The following is a 21,290-nucleotide window of genomic DNA, read 5'->3' as shown; positions in this document are numbered from 1 at the left end:
TGGCCCTCTCACTCTGTCCCCTGGCCCTCTCACTCTGTCCCCTGGCCCTCTCACTCTGTCCCCTGGCCCTCTCACTCTGTCCCCTGGCCCTCTCACTCTGTCCCCTGGCCCTCTCACTCTGTCCCCTGGCCCTCTCACTCTGTCCCCTGGCCCTCTCACTCTGTCCCCTGGCCCTCTCACTCTGTCCCCTGGCCCTCTCACTCTGTCCCCTGGCCCTCTCACTCTGTTCCCTGGCCCTCTCACTCTGTTCCCTGGCCTCTCACTCTGTTCCCGGCCCTCTCACTCTGTTCCCTGGCCCTCTCACTCTGTTCCCTGGCCCTCTCACTCTGTTCCCTGGCCCTCTCACTCTGTTCCCTGGCCCTCTCACTCTCACTTCCCTGGCCCTCTCACTCTCACTTCCCTGGCCCTCTCACTCTCACTTCCCTGGCCCTCTCACTCTCACTTCCCTGGCCCTCTCACTCTCACTCTCTGTTCCCTGGCCCTCTCACTCTGCCCATCTCACTCTGCCCATCTCACTCTCTGCATTATATGGTGTACTTGACACACACCTTCATTTTAAAGAGAGGAACTGGGCCTAGAATCACAAAACACTTCTTATGCAAAAACTTAAGCTACTTAAGAAAAAATAAGAGGTTCATAAGATAAGTGCAGTTCCTCAACATCTTAAGATTATGATTTTCTTACTAGCTTGTCAAATATCTTCTTACAAATCTTCTTCATAAGATGTTGTGTTGCTAGGCAAGCGCTTTAGCTAGCAATGGCAATCATGTTAGCATATTTATTTTAATTTGATTTCACCTTTATTTAACCAGGTAGGCTAGTTGAGAACACCTTTATTTAACCAGGTAGGCTAGTTGAGAACACCTTTATTTAACCAGGTAGGCTAGTTGAGAACACCTTTATTTAACCAGGTAGGCTAGTTGAGAACAAGTTCTCATTTGCAACTGCGACCTGGCCAAGATAAAGCATAGCAGTGTGAACAGACAACAGAGTTACACATGGAATAAACAATTAAAAAGTCAATAACACAGTAGGAAAAAAAGAGTCTATATACATTGTGTGCAAAAGGCATGAGGAGGTAGGCGAATAATTACAATTTAGCAGATTAACACTGGAGTGATAAATGATCAGATGGTCATGTACAGGTAGAGATACTGGTGTGCAAAAAAGCAGAAAAGTAAATAAATATAAACAGCATGGGGATGAGGTAGGTGAAAATTGGGTGGGCTATTCATCTCTTAGTGAGATGACTGTTCTAAAACATGTTCTTGGGTTTAAATAATCAAGACTGAAACTTTCAGATGAAGTTTGAGGGAATTAAACATGTTCAATTGCTTTCATGAGCTTTTTCTCTCACTGGCCTGAGTTTAAGACAAGGATTCAGATATCTAGGAACTAAGAACATTTCCTTTATTTCCAAGAATCACATTTCTTCTTAACTTTTTGCTTTAAGGAGAAACATAATACACAGCAAGAGAACATTTCCAAGAGCCTTTGAGGAATAGCAACTTCACTTAACTTTCTTCTTAAGTCTAGAGTTAAGGGGGGAAAATGCCAGTCAAGAAGAAATCTCTTCTTGAGAAGGTTTTGTGAATCTGGTCCCTGAAGAGGAGGGAGCTGATCAAACTAGTCGAGTAATAAATATCCATTTTAAATTGTGGTTTGCGTTGGTGTCTGGGTTCCTCCAAAGTTCCTGGTGATGCACTCAAATACTCAATTCTCTTCAGGCATTGTAAGCGTGTGCATGGGTACACTCACACAAGGTGTGTGTGTGTGTGTGTACGCCAGAGTGGATGCAGACCCTGGTCTCACCACTCAGCCACAGCAGCTGCCTGGCCTCTAGAGAGAGAGGTTGCCCTGCTAGGCTGCTGGCAACAGATGTTCCCTGTCCCAGTGTGTGTGTGCCCTGCATTTCAACCCATGTGAGGTGAGTGAAATACAGAGCAAACTGACTATTCACTGTCCCTCAGGTCCTCAAAATCCTAAAGGAGCCACTGAACCCTCAATCTGTTAGGTGTTACACACATAGCCACTGAGTGTATGTCCCAAAGGTGTGTGTCCCTTCCCCCTCACCTCAGGTATGGGGTCGGACAGCAGGCTGTAGAGCTTCTCGTGGGCACTGTCCCTGACACCACACCAGCGGGCCGAGTCAAAGTTCTGCCAGATGCGTCCCAGGCAGACGGCCACCCACTGACGGAGCAGGGGGTGAGGGTCAGAGAGCTGCTCCAGGCAGATGGCTATCAGGTTACCCTGCAGACAGGCCTCCTGGGGGGGGGGGGGGGTAGAGTGAGGGTTGAGGAGGACGAGGAGAAAGGAGTTGGGAGGCCATGTCAGTAATTCACACACACACACACGTCGTCCACATCTCCTTTGATGAGACCCTGTAGGATGTACACACACTTTATGACTTGGCTTTAAGCTGAGCTTCACATCCGGAAGTCTATGGGTAATCTAACAGGGAACTAACCTCTACCTTCCACTGTGAACATGAAGGGTCGATGTCCAAAGCTTGACAGTTAAGAGTGTCACCTTTTATGTGGGGTTGTATTGGTTCATTTGAAAGCCTGTACCTATTCTGGCAGTCTCTCTGCATTGTGGCAGACTATCCTCCATCAGACCAGGAGAGCAGTTCAGGGATTTGTGTACAAGCTGGAACAAGGTTTTAACGTGATCACACCGTAGCTGAGCCCTACCAGTAGGAGTACCATAACTCCTAACCCTGAAGCTCAGACCACATGTTACAACCAATCCACGAGCGGCTCGTCTCTAATGTTGGAGCTCATCTATTATTAACACAGAGCCAATGGGAGACGGAGAACATTAAGTAAACAGAGAGAGGAGGGGGAGAGAGAGAGAGGAAGAGAGAGAGAGAGAGAGGAAGAGAGAGAGAGAGAGAGAGGAAGAGAGAGAGAGAGAGAGGAAGGAGAGAGAGAGAGAGGAGAGAGAGAGAGAGAGAGGAAGAGAGAGAGGAAGAGAGAGAGAGAGAGAGGAAGAGAGAGAGAGAGAAAGAGAGAGAGAAAGAGAGACAGAGAGGAGGGAAGGGGGAGACAGAGAGGAGGGAAGGGGGAGACAGAGAGGAGGGAAGGGGGAGACAGAGAGGAGGGAAGGGGGAGACAGAGAGGAGGGAAGGGGGAGACAGAGAAGAGGGAAGGGGGAGACAGAGAGGAGGGAAGGGGGAGACAGAGAGGAGGGAAGGGGGAGACAGAGAGGAGGGAAGGGGGAGACAGAGAGGAGGGAAGGGGGAGACAGAGAGGAGGGAAGGGGGAGACAGAGAGGAGGGAAGGGGGAGACAGAGAGGAGGGAAGGGGGAGACAGAGAGGAGGGAAGGGGGAGACAGAGAGGAGGGAAGGGGGAGACAGAGAGGAGGGAAGGGGGAGACAGCGAGGAGGGAAGGGGGAGACAGCGAGGAGGGAAGGGGGAGACAGCGAGGAGGGAAGGGGGAGACAGAGAGGAGGGAAGGGGGAGACAGCGAGGAGGGAAGGGGGAGACAGAGAGGAGGGAAGGGGGAGACAGAGAGGAGGGAAGGGGGAGACAGAGAGGAGGGAAGGGGGAGACAGAGAGGAGGGAAGGGGGAGACAGAGAGGAGGGAAGGGGGAGACAGAGAGGAGGGAAGGGGGAGACAGAGAGGAGGGAAGGGGGAGACAGAGAGGAGGGAAGGGGGAGACAGAGAGCGACCGACCGACAGAGAGCGGAGAGGGGGGTTTGTAGGTCTATGTGGATCTGTGAGACTCAATAAACCCCAAAAACCACGTGAATAGGTCTGGAGCAGTTTCTGGGAATAAATAAGGAGTATACGGTATACAGTGACAGTTGCCATGATAAAGTGTTGTCGGGAGAGAGAGAGCAGAATGGGAGGAAATGTTTAAAATATGACTTATCGACTCCACTGAGAGTTGGGGAGAATTAATGAGTGTGTCTGTTGAAGGGATTTTAATCAATGTGGGGCTTGCTTTATAATAGCGTCATCTTTAAAGTGATTTCTTCATCGAATAATTTACCACATTCTCCCCTAACACACACACACACACCTGGCCTGTGGTGTAGCTGTTGACAATCACAGCCAGGATAAAGACAGCCATGGTGCGGTGCTCAGCCTGAAACAGGAAACACAAGAAACACAGTCAACTTCCATGTATCAACTCAGTTCCCCAACACCTCATTACTAGGAGCTGTGGATCATAGCACACAACATGTTTGAGTAGGTCGAAGTCGCCACTAACCACTGATACAGGGTCAGATATATTCTCAGCTATAATGGAAAAGGTTAATGATCGGAGGTAAGGGCAATCTGATTCTAGATCTATGGTTAAGTGTAACATCTGGGTCACACCCATGGGTGCCTGGTGGCGCTTTCGGTTCTCTCATGCTCTGATTGGGTGATACTCACAGGCATGTAGGGGTCGGCCAGGACAGACAGGAAGTACTTGTGCCCATTGTCCTTCACCAAGTCTGCCTGACACGACTAGAGAGCGCGAGAGAGAGAGAGAGAGAGGAGAGAGAGAAACCATCCAGTAAGTTAGCCGAGTCATATGTTGCAGCACTTACAAATGTGCAACTACTCAATATAATATTTAGAACCAAGGTTAAAGACATAGCCTAGACAATATTGAATAACTCAAGACCTGAGTCACACTACTAAACAGACAGAGAATGTTTTTTTTTATCTTCCTGTTCTTTCATCTCAAAGTCCTTTGATTATTCTTAACCATAGACTAACACTGTGACGACAACTCGGGTGTCTGGACGCTGAAGAATCACTAGAATACTACGACTGTCCTACTAGCTTAGGATTATACGGTTAGTTCTACCACGTCAGTCAAAAATGTGCTTTGTGAAAGTGAGTTTTAGGGTGGCCATTTTGTTCAGCAGCTAAAATGTGCCTAAAGGGCAATGTTCTTTGTGTTACAGATAACCTAGTCAGCGAGTGTGTACGATAAACATGCCTATCACATACTTATGGCACGGCCTCTATGAACATCACCCAATATTGACATCCGATCGCTAGCTTAAATACTTAAGTTGGTTGAGGATTCACTAAAATAAGTAGCACAAATCAAATCTTATTGGTCACATACACGTGTTTATCAGATGTTATTGCGGGTGTAGAGAAATGCTTGTGCTTCTAGTTCCGACAGGGCAGCAATGTCAAACAATTCCACATCATAAACCCAATGCACACAACTCTAAGTAAAGGAATGGAATTAAGAACATATACATATTTGGATGAGCAATATCAGAGCGGCATAGACTAACATACAGTAGAGTAGGATAGAATGCAGTATATACATATGAGACGAGTAACGCAAGATATGCAGACATTACTGAAGGGACGAGAGTTCCATTTATTAAAGTGGCCAATGATTTCAAGCCTGTGTGTCTCGGCTGCAGCCTCACACACACACACAACTCAATCTCCTGATCGCGAATCTCCGGATGAGGATTACTCCACATTAACGTCAACTGATGTTAAACTGATTGACTGACTGAATGGGTTCAGATAGACATATTTTCTGCTTTTATCTGGGACTGTTATTGACTTTATGGCAATCATGTCTCTCTGTACAGCTACACAGAGTTGCTCCATGTAATAGATACAACTTCACTGTCCCTATATAGACACATATCAACTATTCTGTAGGGAGAGTGAAATTGGTTTCAAATAAAAGTGCAAATTCAAATGTAGCTTGCTATAATGGTAGGGCTTTGGTGTGGGTTGGTTATTGTAATGGTGTACAGTGAGTGTTTGTGGGATGCATGTGTAGATATGTGCTAGTGTGTATGTATGTATGTATGTATGTGTTACCACTCACGCTGTCCACAGCCAGGATCTTAGCCCAGATGAAGACCAGCAGGGGTCGGAGCTCCCGCGCAGAGCTCTGTAGCAGCTTCAACACATAGGGGAAGATCCCTACTGAGAGGGCCTGAAAACACACACACACACGAGATATTATTCACTTTAAAAGTTCACACCCAAATAAATCAGAACTGGCTTTAAGTACTGTGTGTTTCTAGCAACGCCTGTATAAATCCTGTTTGGGATAGGGGGCAGCATTTTCACGTTCGGATAAAAAGCGTGCCCAGAGTAAACTGTCTGCGAGTCAGGCCCAGAAGCTAATATTTGCATTTTTTTTTTTTTACCTTTATTTAACCAGGCAAGTCAGTTAAGAACACATTCTTATTTTCAATGACGGCCTGGGAACAGTGGGTTAACTGCCTGTTCAGGGGCAGAACGACAGATTTGTACCTTGTCAGCTCGGGGGTTTGAACTCACAACCTTCCGGTTACTAGTCCAACGCTCTAACCACTAGGCTACCCTGCCGCCCCCTGCCACCCTGCCGATTTGGATAGTAAACACTCTGAAGTTTCTTAAACTGCTTGAATGATGTCTGAGTATAACAGAACTCATTGGGCAGGAGAAAACCTGAGAAAAATCCAACCAGGAAGTGGGAAATCTGAGTTTTGTAGTTTTTCGACTCATTGCCTATCGAATATACAGTGTCTATGGGGTAATATTGCACTTTGTAAGGCTTCCACAAGATGTCAACAGTCTTTAGAACGTTGTTTCAGGCTTCTACTTTGAAGGGGGAGAGAATGAGAGCTGTTTCAACCAGAGGTCTGGCAGAAGGCCAGGAGCTGATCACGCATGTGCCCGTGAGAGCAACCTGCGTTCCATTGCATTTCTAAAGACAAAGGAATCTAAGGACAAAATATTTATGTTAAAAACATCCTAAAGATTGATTCTATACATCGTTTGACATGTTTCTACGAACTGTAATATAACTTCTGGAACTTTTCGTCTGGACTTGCCCGCGCCTCGCAAGTTTGGATTTGTGAATTAAACGCGCTAACAAAAGGAGGTATTTGGACATAAATTATGGACTTTATCGAACAAAACAAACATTGACTGTGGAACTGGGATTCCTGGGTGTGCATTCTGATGATGATCATCAAAGATAAGTGAATATTTATAATGCTATTTCTGACTTTTACTGACTCCACAACATGGTGGGTATCTTGGGTATGGCTTTTTTTTGTGTCTGAGCGCCATACTCAGATTATTGCATGGTTTGCTTTTTCCGTAAAGCTTTTTTGAAATCTGACACAGCGGTTGCATTAAGGAGAAGTTTATCTGTAATTCTTGTATCTTTTGAATCTTTTATCAAAGTTTAACATGAGTATTTCTGTAAATTGATGTGGCTCTCTGCAAATTCGCCGGATGTTTTCGATGCACAACATTACTGAGATTTTTGGATATAAATATGAACTTTATCGAACATAACTTACATGTATTGAGTAACATGAAGTACTATGAGTGCCATCTAATGAAGATCAAAGGTTAGTGATTCATTTCATCTCTATTTCTGCTTTTTGTGACTCCTCTCTTTAGCTGGAAAATGGCTGTATGTGTTTTTGTGACTAGGTTCTGACCTAACATAATCATATGGTGTGCTTTCGCTGTAAAGCCTTTTTGAAATCGGACACAATGGGTAGATTAACAAGAAGTTAAGCTTTAATTTGGTGTATTTCAAAAAATAAAAAAAAATTGCGCTCTGCCCTTTCAGCAGATGTTGTCGAGATAATAATGAAAAGACTCAGGGGCCCCTAAGGCCCTAAATCTGCATCTATTTATTTTAGAATAAATAAACCACCCCTTCCCTAATTGGAGAAAACTAATGGACGACAACACTTAGGCTTCTACATACAGTACTATATACACTTTTGATTGTTTTTAGTCCCACCCTTCAGCTACCCTCGACCCCTCCCATCTATCTCTGAACACCATCCAGTTCTGATTTCTATTCAACTTTTTAAAATCAGTTAAAAAAAATTTTAACTACGCTGTGATGTTTGACAAAAGTTCTGAACCTACATACATTTTACAGACACAGTATATTTTACATGAGTTATCTTGTTATTTTTAGTGTACACTAGTTGATATACATTGTTTATCTACAATAATCATCTCTCTGTGCTAGCTAACCTTGTATTTAGGCTGTGTGTTTGTGTATTGGCAGACAAGAATACTGCATAGTTTCTCACCAGACTGACGGCCCAGGGCCCCAGGTCCAGGAAGCGGCCGAGGAGGTCCAGCGCTCTTAGCCTGTGAACCTGACTCAAGAGGACCTGAAAGAGACCAGGGAGAGGGCAGAGGTCAATACTGTGGTGCGTTCAACGTGTTTAGTGGCATCGTGAGCAAAAGGTGAGCGGGATGGTGGGACAGGTGGCTCACACCACTAGCCAATATGCTGGCACTGGCGGTTGTTTGTCTCTCTCTCTCTCTGTGTGTGTGTGCCTCTCTCTGTGTGTGTGTGTGTATGTGTGTGTGTGTGTGTGTGTGTGTGCGTGTGTGTGTGTGTGTTTTGGCTGCTTCAGGTGTACATATCATATTAGTGTGTAATGAGGTGAATATGAACACATGTGTATGGCTGTGTTCCCATCAGTGGAGGCTGGTGGGAGGAGCTATAGGAGGGCGGGCTCATTGTAATGGCTGGAATGGAATCAATGGAACAGTATCAAACACATAGAAACCACATGTTTGACTCCATTCCTTTAGATTCCATTCCAGCCATTACAATGAGCCGGTCCTCCTATAGCTCCTCCCACCAGCCTCCACTGGTTCCCTGCGGTATATGACATTGCATTTGTATGCATGTGGGTGGGGTGTTATGGTAACAGATTGTGTGTGTTTTTGGCACGCCAGCACCACCAGGACCGGACGTTGGCGTGTCCCCATGCGACCGTGTTGTGGGCGAGAGGACATGTGCGCACGGGGGCGGATTGGTTCATCACGGCCCACCCCCCTGACCAACCCATACACACTGCTATTTCTATCATGGTTTTGTGTATTATTAGAGCAGTGTGACCACAACCCAACGACCGTGAGCGAACGCAGGAGGGGACCGGGGATGGACCGTGCCAGGGCTACCCCTCAACCCTCCAGGGAAATGCCTGGGAAAGGAGAGCCTGGGAATTTGTGGTCTGTCTGTGTTATACAAGAGGAATATTCAGCGATTTAAGAGCAGTTTGAATCGGAGGGATGAAAATACTTCTGAATGATGGTATTATATAAACAGCCACTAATGACACACACACAGAATAGCAAAGTCACTCATCAATCTTGTCCCAACTGCTGAGACAAGTGACAGTGACTAATCAGCATCATTAAGTGGGCACACACACACACACACACACACACACACACACACACACACACACACACACCTAAAGTTAACAGACCAAGACCAGCTCAAATGACAGAGTAATATGCTCTTTCACTGTCCTGTCAAAGCATGTGGTTGATCATCAGTAACACGTGTCACAAGTCACCAGGAAGTGAATCAACAGGTACGTACAGATGTTCAATCTGCAGCCACCCACTGATTCATTATACCGTCATTAATGATTGAATGGGCTTTGTGAGAGTGTCCCTCCTAGAACTCCAACCCTTCTGAGCTGGCAGTCGTAGGACATCACAACTCAATGACAACCTCATCTTTCCCAATCCTTTTGTTTCAATGGGAAGCCTAGAAGGGGGAAGTCCGTTACTATGACGACATCAAGAGGCATTCTCTGTCTAACCCCTCCTCTCTTTGACTTATTTTCCCAAAGCTCCTTATCAATAAGATTATACACAATCACACGCTGCATCTCTGAGAACGCAATGTCACCGCTTTATATATTATAGATCAACGCAAGATTGTCCGTTCTACGGTGTGTGTGTGTGTGTATAAGAGCTTACGTGGGTGTGTACAATGCTCTACATGCGCACACCCACTAACACACACAAATCACACGCGCTTCCGCTCCCACCCATCAAAAAAAAATAATCCACACACTATATCCCTCCCCGATGGTTCTCCCAGACAGTCTCCTGGTTTTTAATTTGCCTTTCTTTCCCCAGCGGACGTGTGAGGGAAGGCTGCAGCTCTCAGCTCTGCTGAGTCAGGGGGAAACGATCACGCCGAGTACAGCACGGGAGCCGTACAGCACAGGGGCTAGGCCAGCACAACAACACATGGGGCTACTGCTGCGGTGAAGTGCCACTTTAAAGAAAATATTGCCTGACATAAAGTGCGTTAGGGAGAGGGTGACGGAAAGAGAGAAAGAGCAGCGAGAACTAGAGAGAGAGAGCGAAAGAGAGGGAGCGCAAGGAGCTGGCAAGGCAGTTAAATGCATTATTTGTGGAGATAGAGAGCAGGCCATGATTTAACTGAGCCAGGGCTTACAGACAGCACAGCAACCGCTTGACATTTTAAGGGCAACTCCGCCACGCCACTTTAAACATTTGGAATGTTATTATAATTGTATATTTCTGCAGTGGCCACGATTTAAAAATACAAATAGGGTAATTACAGGGGAAGACATATTGTTCCCAAACTGAGATTTAAACGATGATGGAGAATCTTCCTGGATTATCAACCCCACCACTCACCATCGTACAGAACGAGTTCCCGGCTGTGCCTCACAACAGGACAGGCTGAAATGCACCCATTAGAATTTTGATTACAACGTGAAATAGGCTCCAGAATAGTCTAAAATGTTTTTTTCAGCTCAGATTTACTCAACAGGCTTCGTTTTTTTACATTTATTATATAAATATATACACTGCTCAAAAAAATAAAGGGAACACTAAAATAACACATCCTAGATGTGAATGAATGAAATATTCTTATTAAATACTTTTTTCTTTACATAGTTGAATGTGCTGACAAATAAATCACACAAATTATCAATGGAAATCAAATTTATCAACCCATGGAGGTCTGGATTTGGATTCACACTCAAAATTAAAGTGGAAAACCACACTACAGGCTGATCCAAATTTGATGTAATGTCCTTAAAACAAGTCAAAATGAGACTCAGTAGTGTGTGTGGCCTCCACGTGCCTGTATGACCTCCCTACAACGCCTGGGCATGCTCCTGACGAGGTGGCGGATGGTCTCCTGATGGATCTCCTCCCAGACCTTGGACTAAAGCATCCGCCAACTCCTGGACAGTCTGTGGTGCAACGTGGCGTTGGTGGATGGAGCGAGACATGATGTCCCAGATGTGCTCAATTGGATTCAGGTCTGGGGAACGGGCGGGCCAGTCCATAGCATCAATCGCCTTCCTCTTGCAGGAACTGCTGACACACTCTAGGCACATGAGGTCTAGCATTGTCTTGCATTAGGAGGAACCCAGGGCCAACCGCACCAGAATATGGTCTCACAAGGGGTCCGATGATCTCATCTCGGTACCTAATGGCAGTCAGGCTACTTATGGCGAGCACATGGAGGGCTGTGCGGCCCCCCAAAGAAATGCCACCCCACACCATGACTGACCCACCGCCAAACCGGTCATGCTCTGGACACTACGCTGACAGACACAGCAAACCTTCTTGCCACAGCTCGCATTGATGTGTCATCCTGGATGAGCTGCACTACCTGAGCCACTTGTGTGGGTTGTAGACTCCGTCTCATACTACCACTAGAGTGAAAGCACCGCCAGCATTCAAAAGTGACCAAAACATCAGCCAGCAAGCATAGGAACTGAGAAGTGGTCTGTGGTCGCCACCTGCAGAGCCACTCCTTTATTGGGGGTGTCTTGCTAATTGCCTATAATTTCCACCTGTTGTCTATTCCATTTGCACAACAGCATGTGAAATTTATTGTCAATTATTGTTGCTTCCTAAGTGGACAGTTTGATTTCACAGAAGTGTGATTGACTTGGAGTTACATTGTGTTTACGTGTTCCCTTTATTTTTTTGAGCAGTGTATTTTGCGTTTGTCCCTACACACCTACAACTCAAACACAGCTTTTGTTTTCAAATGGAAAAAATCTTTATTTAGCACCAAATGTAACATTTGCGATTAACTACAGAATTGAATGTGATTAATTGAAATTCATTATTTGAATCGTTTGACAGCCCTCGTTGAAACCTAGTTCTCTTTAGCCTATGTCATTACGAATCACACAACCTTAATATGCTTACTGATTAAGTAAGAACGTTAGTTTGTTGGAACCGTTGCTGGTTTAGATCTTCCATATTTCGACATTTGGAGGTGGTAAGATTAGGAGGCGTTTCCACACTTCAGACCAATCAAATTCAACTTGATACCATTGTTATTTTCATCTCCAGATCCGTGACTTTCTATTCCTCGAAACCCGGTCAATCACCGTTGAAAGGGGCCATTTCTATGGCGATTTAAAGGGAAAGATGTTTTTTGGGGAGGGTAGATATTTTACATCCGTTGGCGTATGTATGTTTGTGTACCTGCAGTACGATGGGTAGCTGTTCGGGGGGGTTCCTGTTCTCCACTCCCATGGTCAGCCACACCTGGAACGCTGTCAGCTGCTCTGCAAAGAACGGACTGTGCTATTGGGATAAAACACAAACACAATCGTTTTAATAAATCTATGATGAATATACATATAGTACATTGATACACTCACACAGAGTACACACAAAAGCATGTGGACACCTTTCAAATGAGTAGATTCGGCTATTTCAGCCACACCCGTTGCTGATAGGTATATAAAATCGAGTACGCCGCCATGCAATCTCCATAGACAAACAGTGGCAGTAGAATGGCTTTACTGAAGAGCTCAGTGACTTTTAATGTGGCACAGTCATAGGATGCCACCTTTCTAACAGGTCAGGTCGTCTAATGTCTGCCCTGTTAGAGCTGGCCAGATCAACTGTAAGTGCTGTTATTGTGAAGTGGAAACGTCTAGGAGCTACAACAGCTTAGCCGCAAAGTGGTAGGTCACACAAGCTGTCCTTGGTTGCAACACTGACTACCGAGTTCCAAACTGCCTCTGGAAGCAACGTCAGCACAAGAACTGTTCGTAGGGAGCTTCATGAAATGGGTTTCCATGGCCGAGCAGCCGCACACAAGTCTAAGATCACCATGCGCAATATCAAGTGTCGGGTGGAGTGGTGTAAAGCTCACCACTATTGGACTATGGAGCAGTGGAAATGTGTTCTCTGGAGTGATGAATCACACTTCACACTCCAATGGAAAAATCTGGTTTTGGCGGATACCTAGAGAACGCTACCTGCCCCAATGCATAGTGCCAACTGTAAAGTTTGGTGGAGGAGGAATAATGGTCTGGGGCTGTTTTTCTTGGTTTGAGCTAGACCCCTTAGTTCCATTGAAGGGAAATCTTAACGCTACAGCATACAATTACATTCTAGACGATTTTGTGCTTCCAACTTTGTGACAACAGTTTGGGGAAGACCCTTTCCTGTTTCAGCATGACAACACCCCTGTGAACAAAGCGAGGTCCATAAAGAAATGGTTTGTCGAGATCGGTGTGGAAGAACTTGAATGGCCTGCACGGAGCACTGACTTCAACCCCATCGAACACCTTTGGGATGAATTGGAACGGCGACGGCGAGCCTGGCCTAAATGCCCAACCTAACTAATACTCTCGTAGCTGAATGGAAGCATGTTCCAACATCTAGTGGAAAGCTTTCCCAGTAGAGTGGAGGCTGTTATAGCAGAAAAGGGGGGATCAACTCCATATCAATGCCCTTGATTTTGGAATGAGATGTTCGACGAGGAAGTGTCCACATACTTTTGGTCACGTAGTGTATCTTGACCCTCATACAAACACAGCTGTGACCTCTCAAACACACAACTCAACAATAGCATTATCCATTTAATAGTTTGAGCGAGAACACCATTCTCTAACACACACACATTAGGCTTAATGCATCGATAATGATAATGAACACACAGCACCATACATCTCAATGTAGAATGAGAAGTTGAATGAGTCAACAATGCAACATGCAGACACTAGTCATGAAACTAATGCAGCACACCTCTCTATGACGACCCCCCCCCCCCCCCCCGATCAACTGAACGGAGCCAATTCCTATACCGATCTGTCGATTACATAACATCCTTACATAAGGAAGCCTCTATTGTAGCCTTGACTCCTACCAGCTGCAGTAGTGTGTGTGTGAACGCGTGCCACTTCTTTATGCCTTCTGTTCCCTGCAGCCCCACAGAGCAGTGCTGTCATGACAATGTGTCTGCCGCTATTAACTGCACCATGACCAGTTTCATCATCAACGTCCCTTTAATATAGCAGAGGACATTACAACAGAGACTCTCTCGCTGCCGAGAGTGGAGGGGAATGAATTGGTGAATAATCAAAGCAACACCGCTATGCTCTCACACAATTACATGCTCACACACACACGAGGAGCGAACGCGTGAGCACACACACACGAGGAGCGAACGCGCGAGCACACACACGAGGAGCGAACACGCGCACACAAACTAACAGAGTTCAGAGAGTTTCTCTGAATGAACTGAGAGAGAGAGAGAGAGAGAGAGAACGAGTCTCTTATCTCTCAAAAGGCAGATGGAGAAAGGGGGGAACATTTGTAGAGGACCCAGGGGGGTCAATTATAGTTCCATTAAGCATGCGGGGGCGAAGGAAGAGAGGGAAGAGAATGAGAGCGAGAGGGGGAAGAGGGATGTTCTCTCAGAAGTGGTAGAGAAGAGGCACACCTCAACAGGCCAGGTGGAGTACTGATAGGACTGCAGACTCGGAGCATTGCTCTCCGCTTGATACGGTGTCTGAAAATAATTTCACAGCTACGTTTTTTGAGGAGAAATGGAGGAAGAGAGACAAGTGAAAGAGGGAATAAGAGGGAGGGAGGAAGACGGATGTCAAACTAATTTAGCCGGAGGGCTGCATTCGGTCTTCACCGGGGTCCGGAGGGCTGCATTCGGTCTTCACCGGGGTCCGGGGGGCTGCATTCGGTCTTCACCGGGGTCCGGGGGGCTGCATTCGGTCTTCACCGGGGTCCGGGGGGCTGCATTCGGTCTTCACCGGGGTCCGGGGGGCTGCATTCGGTCTTCACCGGGGTCCGGGGGGCTGCATTCGGTCTTCACCGGGGTCCGGGGGGCTGCATTCGGTCTTCACCGGGGTCCGGGGGGCTGCATTCGGTCTTCACCGGGGTCCGGGGGGCTGCATTCGGTCTTCACCGGGGTCCGGAGGGCTGCACTGAAATTTTATATTTTCTTGCCATGGGGCCATATGTTTGACACCCCTGGGGTAAGAGTTTTAGGGAGAGTGGGAAACAGACAGGGGGAGAGTGGGAAACAGACAGGGGGAGAGTGGGAAACAGACAGGGGGAGAGTGGGAAACAGACAGGGGGAGAGTGGGAAACAGACAGGGGGAGAGTGGGAAACAGACAGGGGGAGAGTGGGAAATAGACAGGGGGAGAGTGGGAAATAGACAGGGGGAGAGTGGGAAACAGACAGGGGGAGAGTGGGAAACAGACAGGGGGAGAGTGGGAAATAGACAGGGGGAGAGGGGAAACAGACAGAGGGACAGGGGAAACAGACAGAGGGAGAGTGGGAAACAGACAGAGGGAGAGGGGGAAACAGACAGGGGGAGAGTGGGAAACAGACAGGGGGAGAGTGGGAAACAGACAGGGGGAGAGTGGGAAACAGACAGAGGGAGTTCAAGTAAAGGAATAGATAGAGGGAGGAAAAGAGAGATGGGAGAATTCAGAAGATGGCGGTAGATGGCGTAAGGAGCCCTGACACAACCCCTGGTAATAATCGGATGTTTTCACAATCAGCTTTTCTACCCCTGCCTGGCCCAGGGTTCACCCCCAGAGAGATTGGGAATTCAATATTACACCATAACGGTTTGCTAAACTTTTGTAGCTCGTCTGGACAGACCGACTATTCTATTTCTACAGGGAGCTGCAACAACGCATATTTTATGACCATCTCAAGTTCAATCTCTGGGTATATAATACACTTATATTTGATTCGATATTTCTGTAGAAAAGCACAGAGGAAGGCGGTATACGGCAGGGCAGCACGTACTGTAGTGTACAATTCATACCACCCAAACTGACCCCAAAAGATGATGCGCTAGCGCCGACTACCACAGTGGGGAACTTTCAGGCTCTCGTGTTGTAAATATCTTATAATGAATGATGGAGTTGCAGTGACTGGACAAGTAGCCCCAGATGGGTTGACCAGGATGGAGTGATATGATGATATTAGGCCTGACATTTCACCCCTGCTTCCACTGGCTCAGACGGGTAATAGGGTGAGTGATGCACTGACTGGGCCGGGGAGAGTGTTTGTGATGAATCAGTGGAAATAAAATGGATATTTTAACTCACAGAAGTGCCAAAGTTACCAGGGTAAAAAAAATATGAAAGTGAAAGAACTTGAAAGTGTGTAGTCAGACTAGTCAACCTGAAGTGACCGACAGCCATCTGCCAACGAGTGGGGTTATTTATCAGTGAGGTGTCAAACACACAGAACTTGTATCCACAGCATACAGGGCAATTTATCTTAACACTTGAGAGCTATTCAAATGAAGGGGAAAAAAGACTTTTTCAGTGTGGCCCCGCGGGACCTTGGCGGAGACAGAATTTGGACACCAGGCAAAATGAGTTTGAGACCCCTGACATAGACAAACACATGGTATGACTAGGTCCCAAAGTTACAGAGGAACCCGCACTGATAAATGGAAAACACACACACTCACCCTGAAGGCGGTGCCCTCCTCAATGATGGTGGGCAGCTGAGAGAGACAGATGTCCACAGCCAGGTCCCATGCCTGCCTGTAGAGGAGCGATGCACACACACATTAGGCATCAACAACCCAAATGTCCAACACACACACACAGACTGTCCTAGAGAGGAAAGCATTGAGGCTTTGATCCATTCCAAGTGTTCTCCCTGGTCATCATGTTTAATTCATACTGTTACATAACACACATCAAACCCCCTTTACTGCTGCACTCTCGCCAACCCCCCTCTTCCCCTCTCCGCCAACCCCCCTCTTCCCCTCTCCGCCAACCCCCCTCTTCCCCTATCCGCCAACCCCCCTTTTCCCCTATCCGCCAACCCTCCTTTTCCCCTATCCGCCAACCCCCCTCTTCCCCTCTCCGCCAACCCCCCTCTTCCCCTCTCCGCCAACCCCCCTCTTCCCCTCTCCGCCAACCCCCCTTTTCCCCTATCCGCCAACCCCCCTTTTCCCCTATCCGCCAACCCCCCTTTCCCCTATTTGTTCTGAGGCAGTACTTGGGGTCTGCAGCTAAGGGGTTTGTCCTCTGGTTAGAAAGTGCTGTGCCACAAGAGACTCTGGGTTCGCACCCAGGCTCTGTCGCAGCCGGCCTCGACCGGGAGGTCCGCGGGGCGACGCACAATTGGCCTAGCGTCGTCCGGGTTAGGTTGCCAGGTGCACGGTGTTTCCTCCGACACATTGGTGCGGCTGGCTTCCGGGTTGGAGGCGCGCTGTGTTAAGAAGCAGTTCGGCTTGGTTGAGTTGTGTATCGGAGGATGCATGGCTCTCGACCTTAGTCTCTCCCGAGCCCATAAGGGAGTTGTAGCGATGAGACAAGATAGTAGCTACTAACAATTGGATACCACGAAATTGGGGAGACGAATGGTTGGTTGACGAATGCAACAATACTCAACGTTACAGATTTGTTCCAGTCATTGAACGCAACTAAGAACACTGTCTTTGCCTATTCCATCCAGGTAACAGAGGAATCCAAGATAAATGACCAGTACAATTCTCTACGGAGAAAGATATTTCCCTAGTCAAAGGATCCTAGATGCTAGTTATAATCTATGTAGAATACAAATCATCATATCATTCACATAACAGTGTGCATTCAATATTCAGATCAGGTATAAATATCTGTAATCCCAGTGCATGAATATATCAAATATATGAAACATCTGGAATCAGTCGAGTCAAGCAGACAAACATTCGTTCGGCGACAAAAAAAACCATCTCTTGTTGTTAGTATCAGTTTGGGAAGTGAGTGAAAAGTGTGACGGCCGCAGGTAGCTTAGCGGTTAAGTATCTCCGAGCCGTCGTTCAAAACATCTGTCATTGCTGCTGCGAACCGCATCACAAGAGCAACGCCAAAGAAGAGACGTGTAAAACAATTGACATCATTGATGCAATTTCAATGTCGCAACACTGCTCCCTGCATCCAAGTTGCAAGACATAGGCGTGTCAAAGAGCTGTCAGTCAAGGTCGAGCTCATGAATAATAAACTCCCCGCCCACAAAGTCTTGTCTTTTCAAACGTCCTGGTAGTTAGCCATGAGATTAAAAGTACTTTTTTCGCACGTTTTCAGCATTTCTATCCAAAGCAAATATTATAGGTGATATTTTAGTCACTCAAATTGCTATTTTACATGGAAATCAGAATGACAGTTCGGGACCTTGGGACCTTTTAAGAAAGTGTGTATGAGGGTATTTGTGTCTAGTTGCTGACACTGCTATAGCTTCTACCTGCAGCAGAGCTGGGTGCAGCCGTAGAAGCCATACACCCCCACCACACACACCTGTCCCCAGCCAATTTAAATCCTAATAATGGCCCACTAACAAAGACACAACAAGAACATTTTTAATAACACTTGCTGGTTATGTATGGACATGATCATCAATCAACACATTTCCCCAAACCCTCACTATTTCTAACCACCTCCACACTGTGTTTGTCTGCTTTTCTGTGTCTCTTACTCAGTCTCTCTCCTCCACTGTTTCTTCTTTCCTTCACTGCTATCTAGCTACCTCAACACTTCCTATCAGTCTCTCTCCTCCACTGTTTCTTCTTTCCTTCACTGCTATCTAGCTACCTCAACACCTATCAGTCTCTCTCCTCCACTGTTTCTTCCTTCCTTTACTGCTATCTAGCTACCTCAACACCTATCAGTCTCTCTCCTCCACTGTTTATTCCTTCCTTTACTGCTATCTAGCTACCTCAACACTTCCTATCAGTCTCTCCTCCACTCTATCTTGCCACCCCTTGTTCTCCTTTGACTTCTTCCTTCCCCTCCCTCCACATTCTCTTTCTGTGCTTCCTTTCTTGCTGGCTCAAGGCATCTCTTTAGAGCTGTGATGGGGTGTGGTAACACAAAGGAAAAATTATTCTGTGCTATTTAATGTCTTCTCAAGAAGAGAAAACGGAGGCAATAAGAGATGAAAACAGGCGATCGCTCACTCAAGAGGCTTTCAGCAACAACACTCCCCCCCAACTAATGCTTTTCGCGACCGATGGTGGAAAAACACACAAAAGGATTTTGCAGACAGTTTTCAACATGAATAGAAAAAGGCCAACAGAGAGAATGCGTGTGTGTGCGCCAGCGCGTCTTACCACATGGCGTGCATGTACGTAGGTGGCAGGCGCGGACTGCTGACAGGGGTGCAGTTGTATGACCTCATTATCCTCTCGGCCAACAGGAAGTTGCGGAATAAACTGGCCACCAACAGGTCCTGACGAAAGAGCTTCTGGAACAGATCTAGAGAGAGAGAGAAAAAGGATGAGTAAGAGAAGAGAAGATTTTCAAATTTTGCACAAAAAAATAAATAAATAAAATATCACATAAGTATTCAGACCCTTTACTCAGTACTTTGTTGAATCATTTTTGGCAGTGATTACAGTCTCAAGTCTTCCATTCTTCTCTGCTGATCCTCTCAAGCTCTGTCAGGTTGCTGCACAGCTATTTTCAGGTCTCTCCAGAGATGTTTGGTCGGGTTCAAGTCCAGACTCTGGCTGGGACACTCAAGGACATTCAGAGATTGTCCCCGAAGCCACTCCTGCATTGACTTGGCTGTGTGCTTAGGGTCATTGCCCTGTTGGAAGGTGAACCTTTGCCCCAGTCTGAGGTCCTGAGCACTCGAGACGGTTTTCATCAAGGATCTCGCTGTACTTTGCTCCGTTCATCTTTCCCTCGATCCTGACTAGTCCCTGCCGCTCAACAACATCCCCACAGCATGATGCTGCACCCACCATGCTTCACCGTAGGGATGGTGCCAGGTTTCCTCCAGAAGTGACGCTTCGCATTCAGGCCAAAGAGTTCAATCTGGGTTCTCATGGTCAGAGTCCTTTAGATGCCTTTTACTGGGGAGTGGCTTCCGTCTGGCCACTCTACCATAAAGGCCTGATTGGTGGAGTGCTCCAGAGGCTGATTAATGAATTGCAGTGCCGTATGGCTTCTGGGGCTTATCAGCCCATCACCACCGTTGTCCTTCTGGAAGGTTCTCCCATCTCCACAGAGGAACTCTGGAGCTCTGTCAGAGTGACCATCGAGTTCTTGGTCACCTCCCTGACATAGGCCATTCTACCCCGATTGCCCGGTCGGCCAGCTCTAGAAAGAGTCTTGGTGGTTCCAAACTTCTTCCATTTAAGAATGGAGGCCACTGGGTTCTTGGGGAACTTCAATCCTGCAGACATTTTTTGGTACCCTTCCCCAGATCTGTGCATCGACACAATCCTGTCTCGGAGCTCTACAGACAATTCCTTCAACCTCATTGCTCGCTTTTTGCTCTGACATGCGCTAGCATCTGTAGGACTTTATATAGACAGGTGTGTGCCTTTCCAAAATCATGTCAAATCAATTGAATTTACTACAAGTGGACTCCAATCAAGTTGTAGAAACATCAAGGATGACCAATGGAAACAGGATGCACCTGAGCTCAATTTCGAGACACATAAGCAAAGGGTCTGAATACTTATGTAAATAGGGTATCTATTTGTTTACTTTTTATAAATCTGCAACAATTAAAAAAAAATCCTGTTTCTGTTTGGTCATTATGGGGTATTGTGTGTAGATTGATGATAAAACAATGATTTGATCCATTTTAGAATAAGGCTGTAACATAACATGTGGAAAAGTCCATGGATCAATACTTTCCGAATGTACTGTAGGTGTGTGTGCATTGTGTGTGTATGTATTGAATGTGGACAGACAGGCAGAGTGCAGTAGCAGCGCCAGATAGATCAAGGCAGGGGGCGGTAGTGACATTTTCAACTCGTATTATTAATTCATGCATTATCTCATTTAGTTTAATGGGGCCAGGTTGCTCCAGTGTTAATCCCCAACTAATGATAATAATTGGTGTGTGTGGGTGTGTGTGAGAGAGAGAGAGAGTGTCTGTCTGTGTATAAGTGTTTTGATTGCGGTGTGATTCGAGTGCGCGTTCGCGTGCTTTTGTGTGTGACAGAGTGAGTGTGTGAGTATGTCCGTGTGAGAGTGTTTTGTGTGGTGAGGTGTGTGTGTGTGTGTGTGTGTGTGGTGGATTAGGTGTGCCGTGCCTTCATTGAAGGAGATTCTCTGTGATGTAGGCTGATTAATGAATTGCAGTGCCGTACGGCTTCTGGGGCTTATCAGCCCATCACCACTGTTCTCCTCTCACATCACGACTCACATGAGTGTGAGTGAGTGAGAGAGAGATACTTTATACTTGTCTGGGCAACCTAGGTAGACACAGGGGTATGAGTGTGTGTGCTTGCAT

At 46.6% G+C, this 21,290-nt stretch overlaps 1 protein-coding gene across 7 annotated transcripts in view; it reads right to left on the bottom strand.

The window, feature by feature from the left end:
* The window catches only part of LOC109865277 (regulatory-associated protein of mTOR), a 193,356-nt gene that overhangs the window by 56,443 nt on the left and 115,623 nt on the right, over positions 1–21,290 (bottom strand). For all 7 annotated transcript variants that reach the window (XM_031799187.1, XM_031799189.1, XM_031799191.1 and 4 more), the window contains exons 10-17: positions 19,150–19,294; positions 16,519–16,594; positions 12,254–12,355; positions 8,041–8,124; positions 5,811–5,921; positions 4,388–4,462; positions 4,029–4,094; positions 2,074–2,265 (exon numbers count right to left, since the gene is read on the bottom strand). In XM_031799187.1, the coding sequence (XP_031655047.1) occupies positions 2,074–2,265; positions 4,029–4,094; positions 4,388–4,462; positions 5,811–5,921; positions 8,041–8,124; positions 12,254–12,355; positions 16,519–16,594; positions 19,150–19,294 (851 nt within the window). The remainder of the gene's footprint in view (positions 1–2,073; positions 2,266–4,028; positions 4,095–4,387; positions 4,463–5,810; positions 5,922–8,040; positions 8,125–12,253; positions 12,356–16,518; positions 16,595–19,149; positions 19,295–21,290) is intronic.

This window comes from Oncorhynchus kisutch, linkage group LG20, assembly GCF_002021735.2.
Source record: "Oncorhynchus kisutch isolate 150728-3 linkage group LG20, Okis_V2, whole genome shotgun sequence".
NCBI classification, from domain to species: Eukaryota; Metazoa; Chordata; class Actinopteri; order Salmoniformes; family Salmonidae; genus Oncorhynchus; species Oncorhynchus kisutch.
The sequence above is the reverse complement of the archived record's forward strand: the minus strand, read 5'-3'. Positions and strand labels throughout refer to the sequence as shown.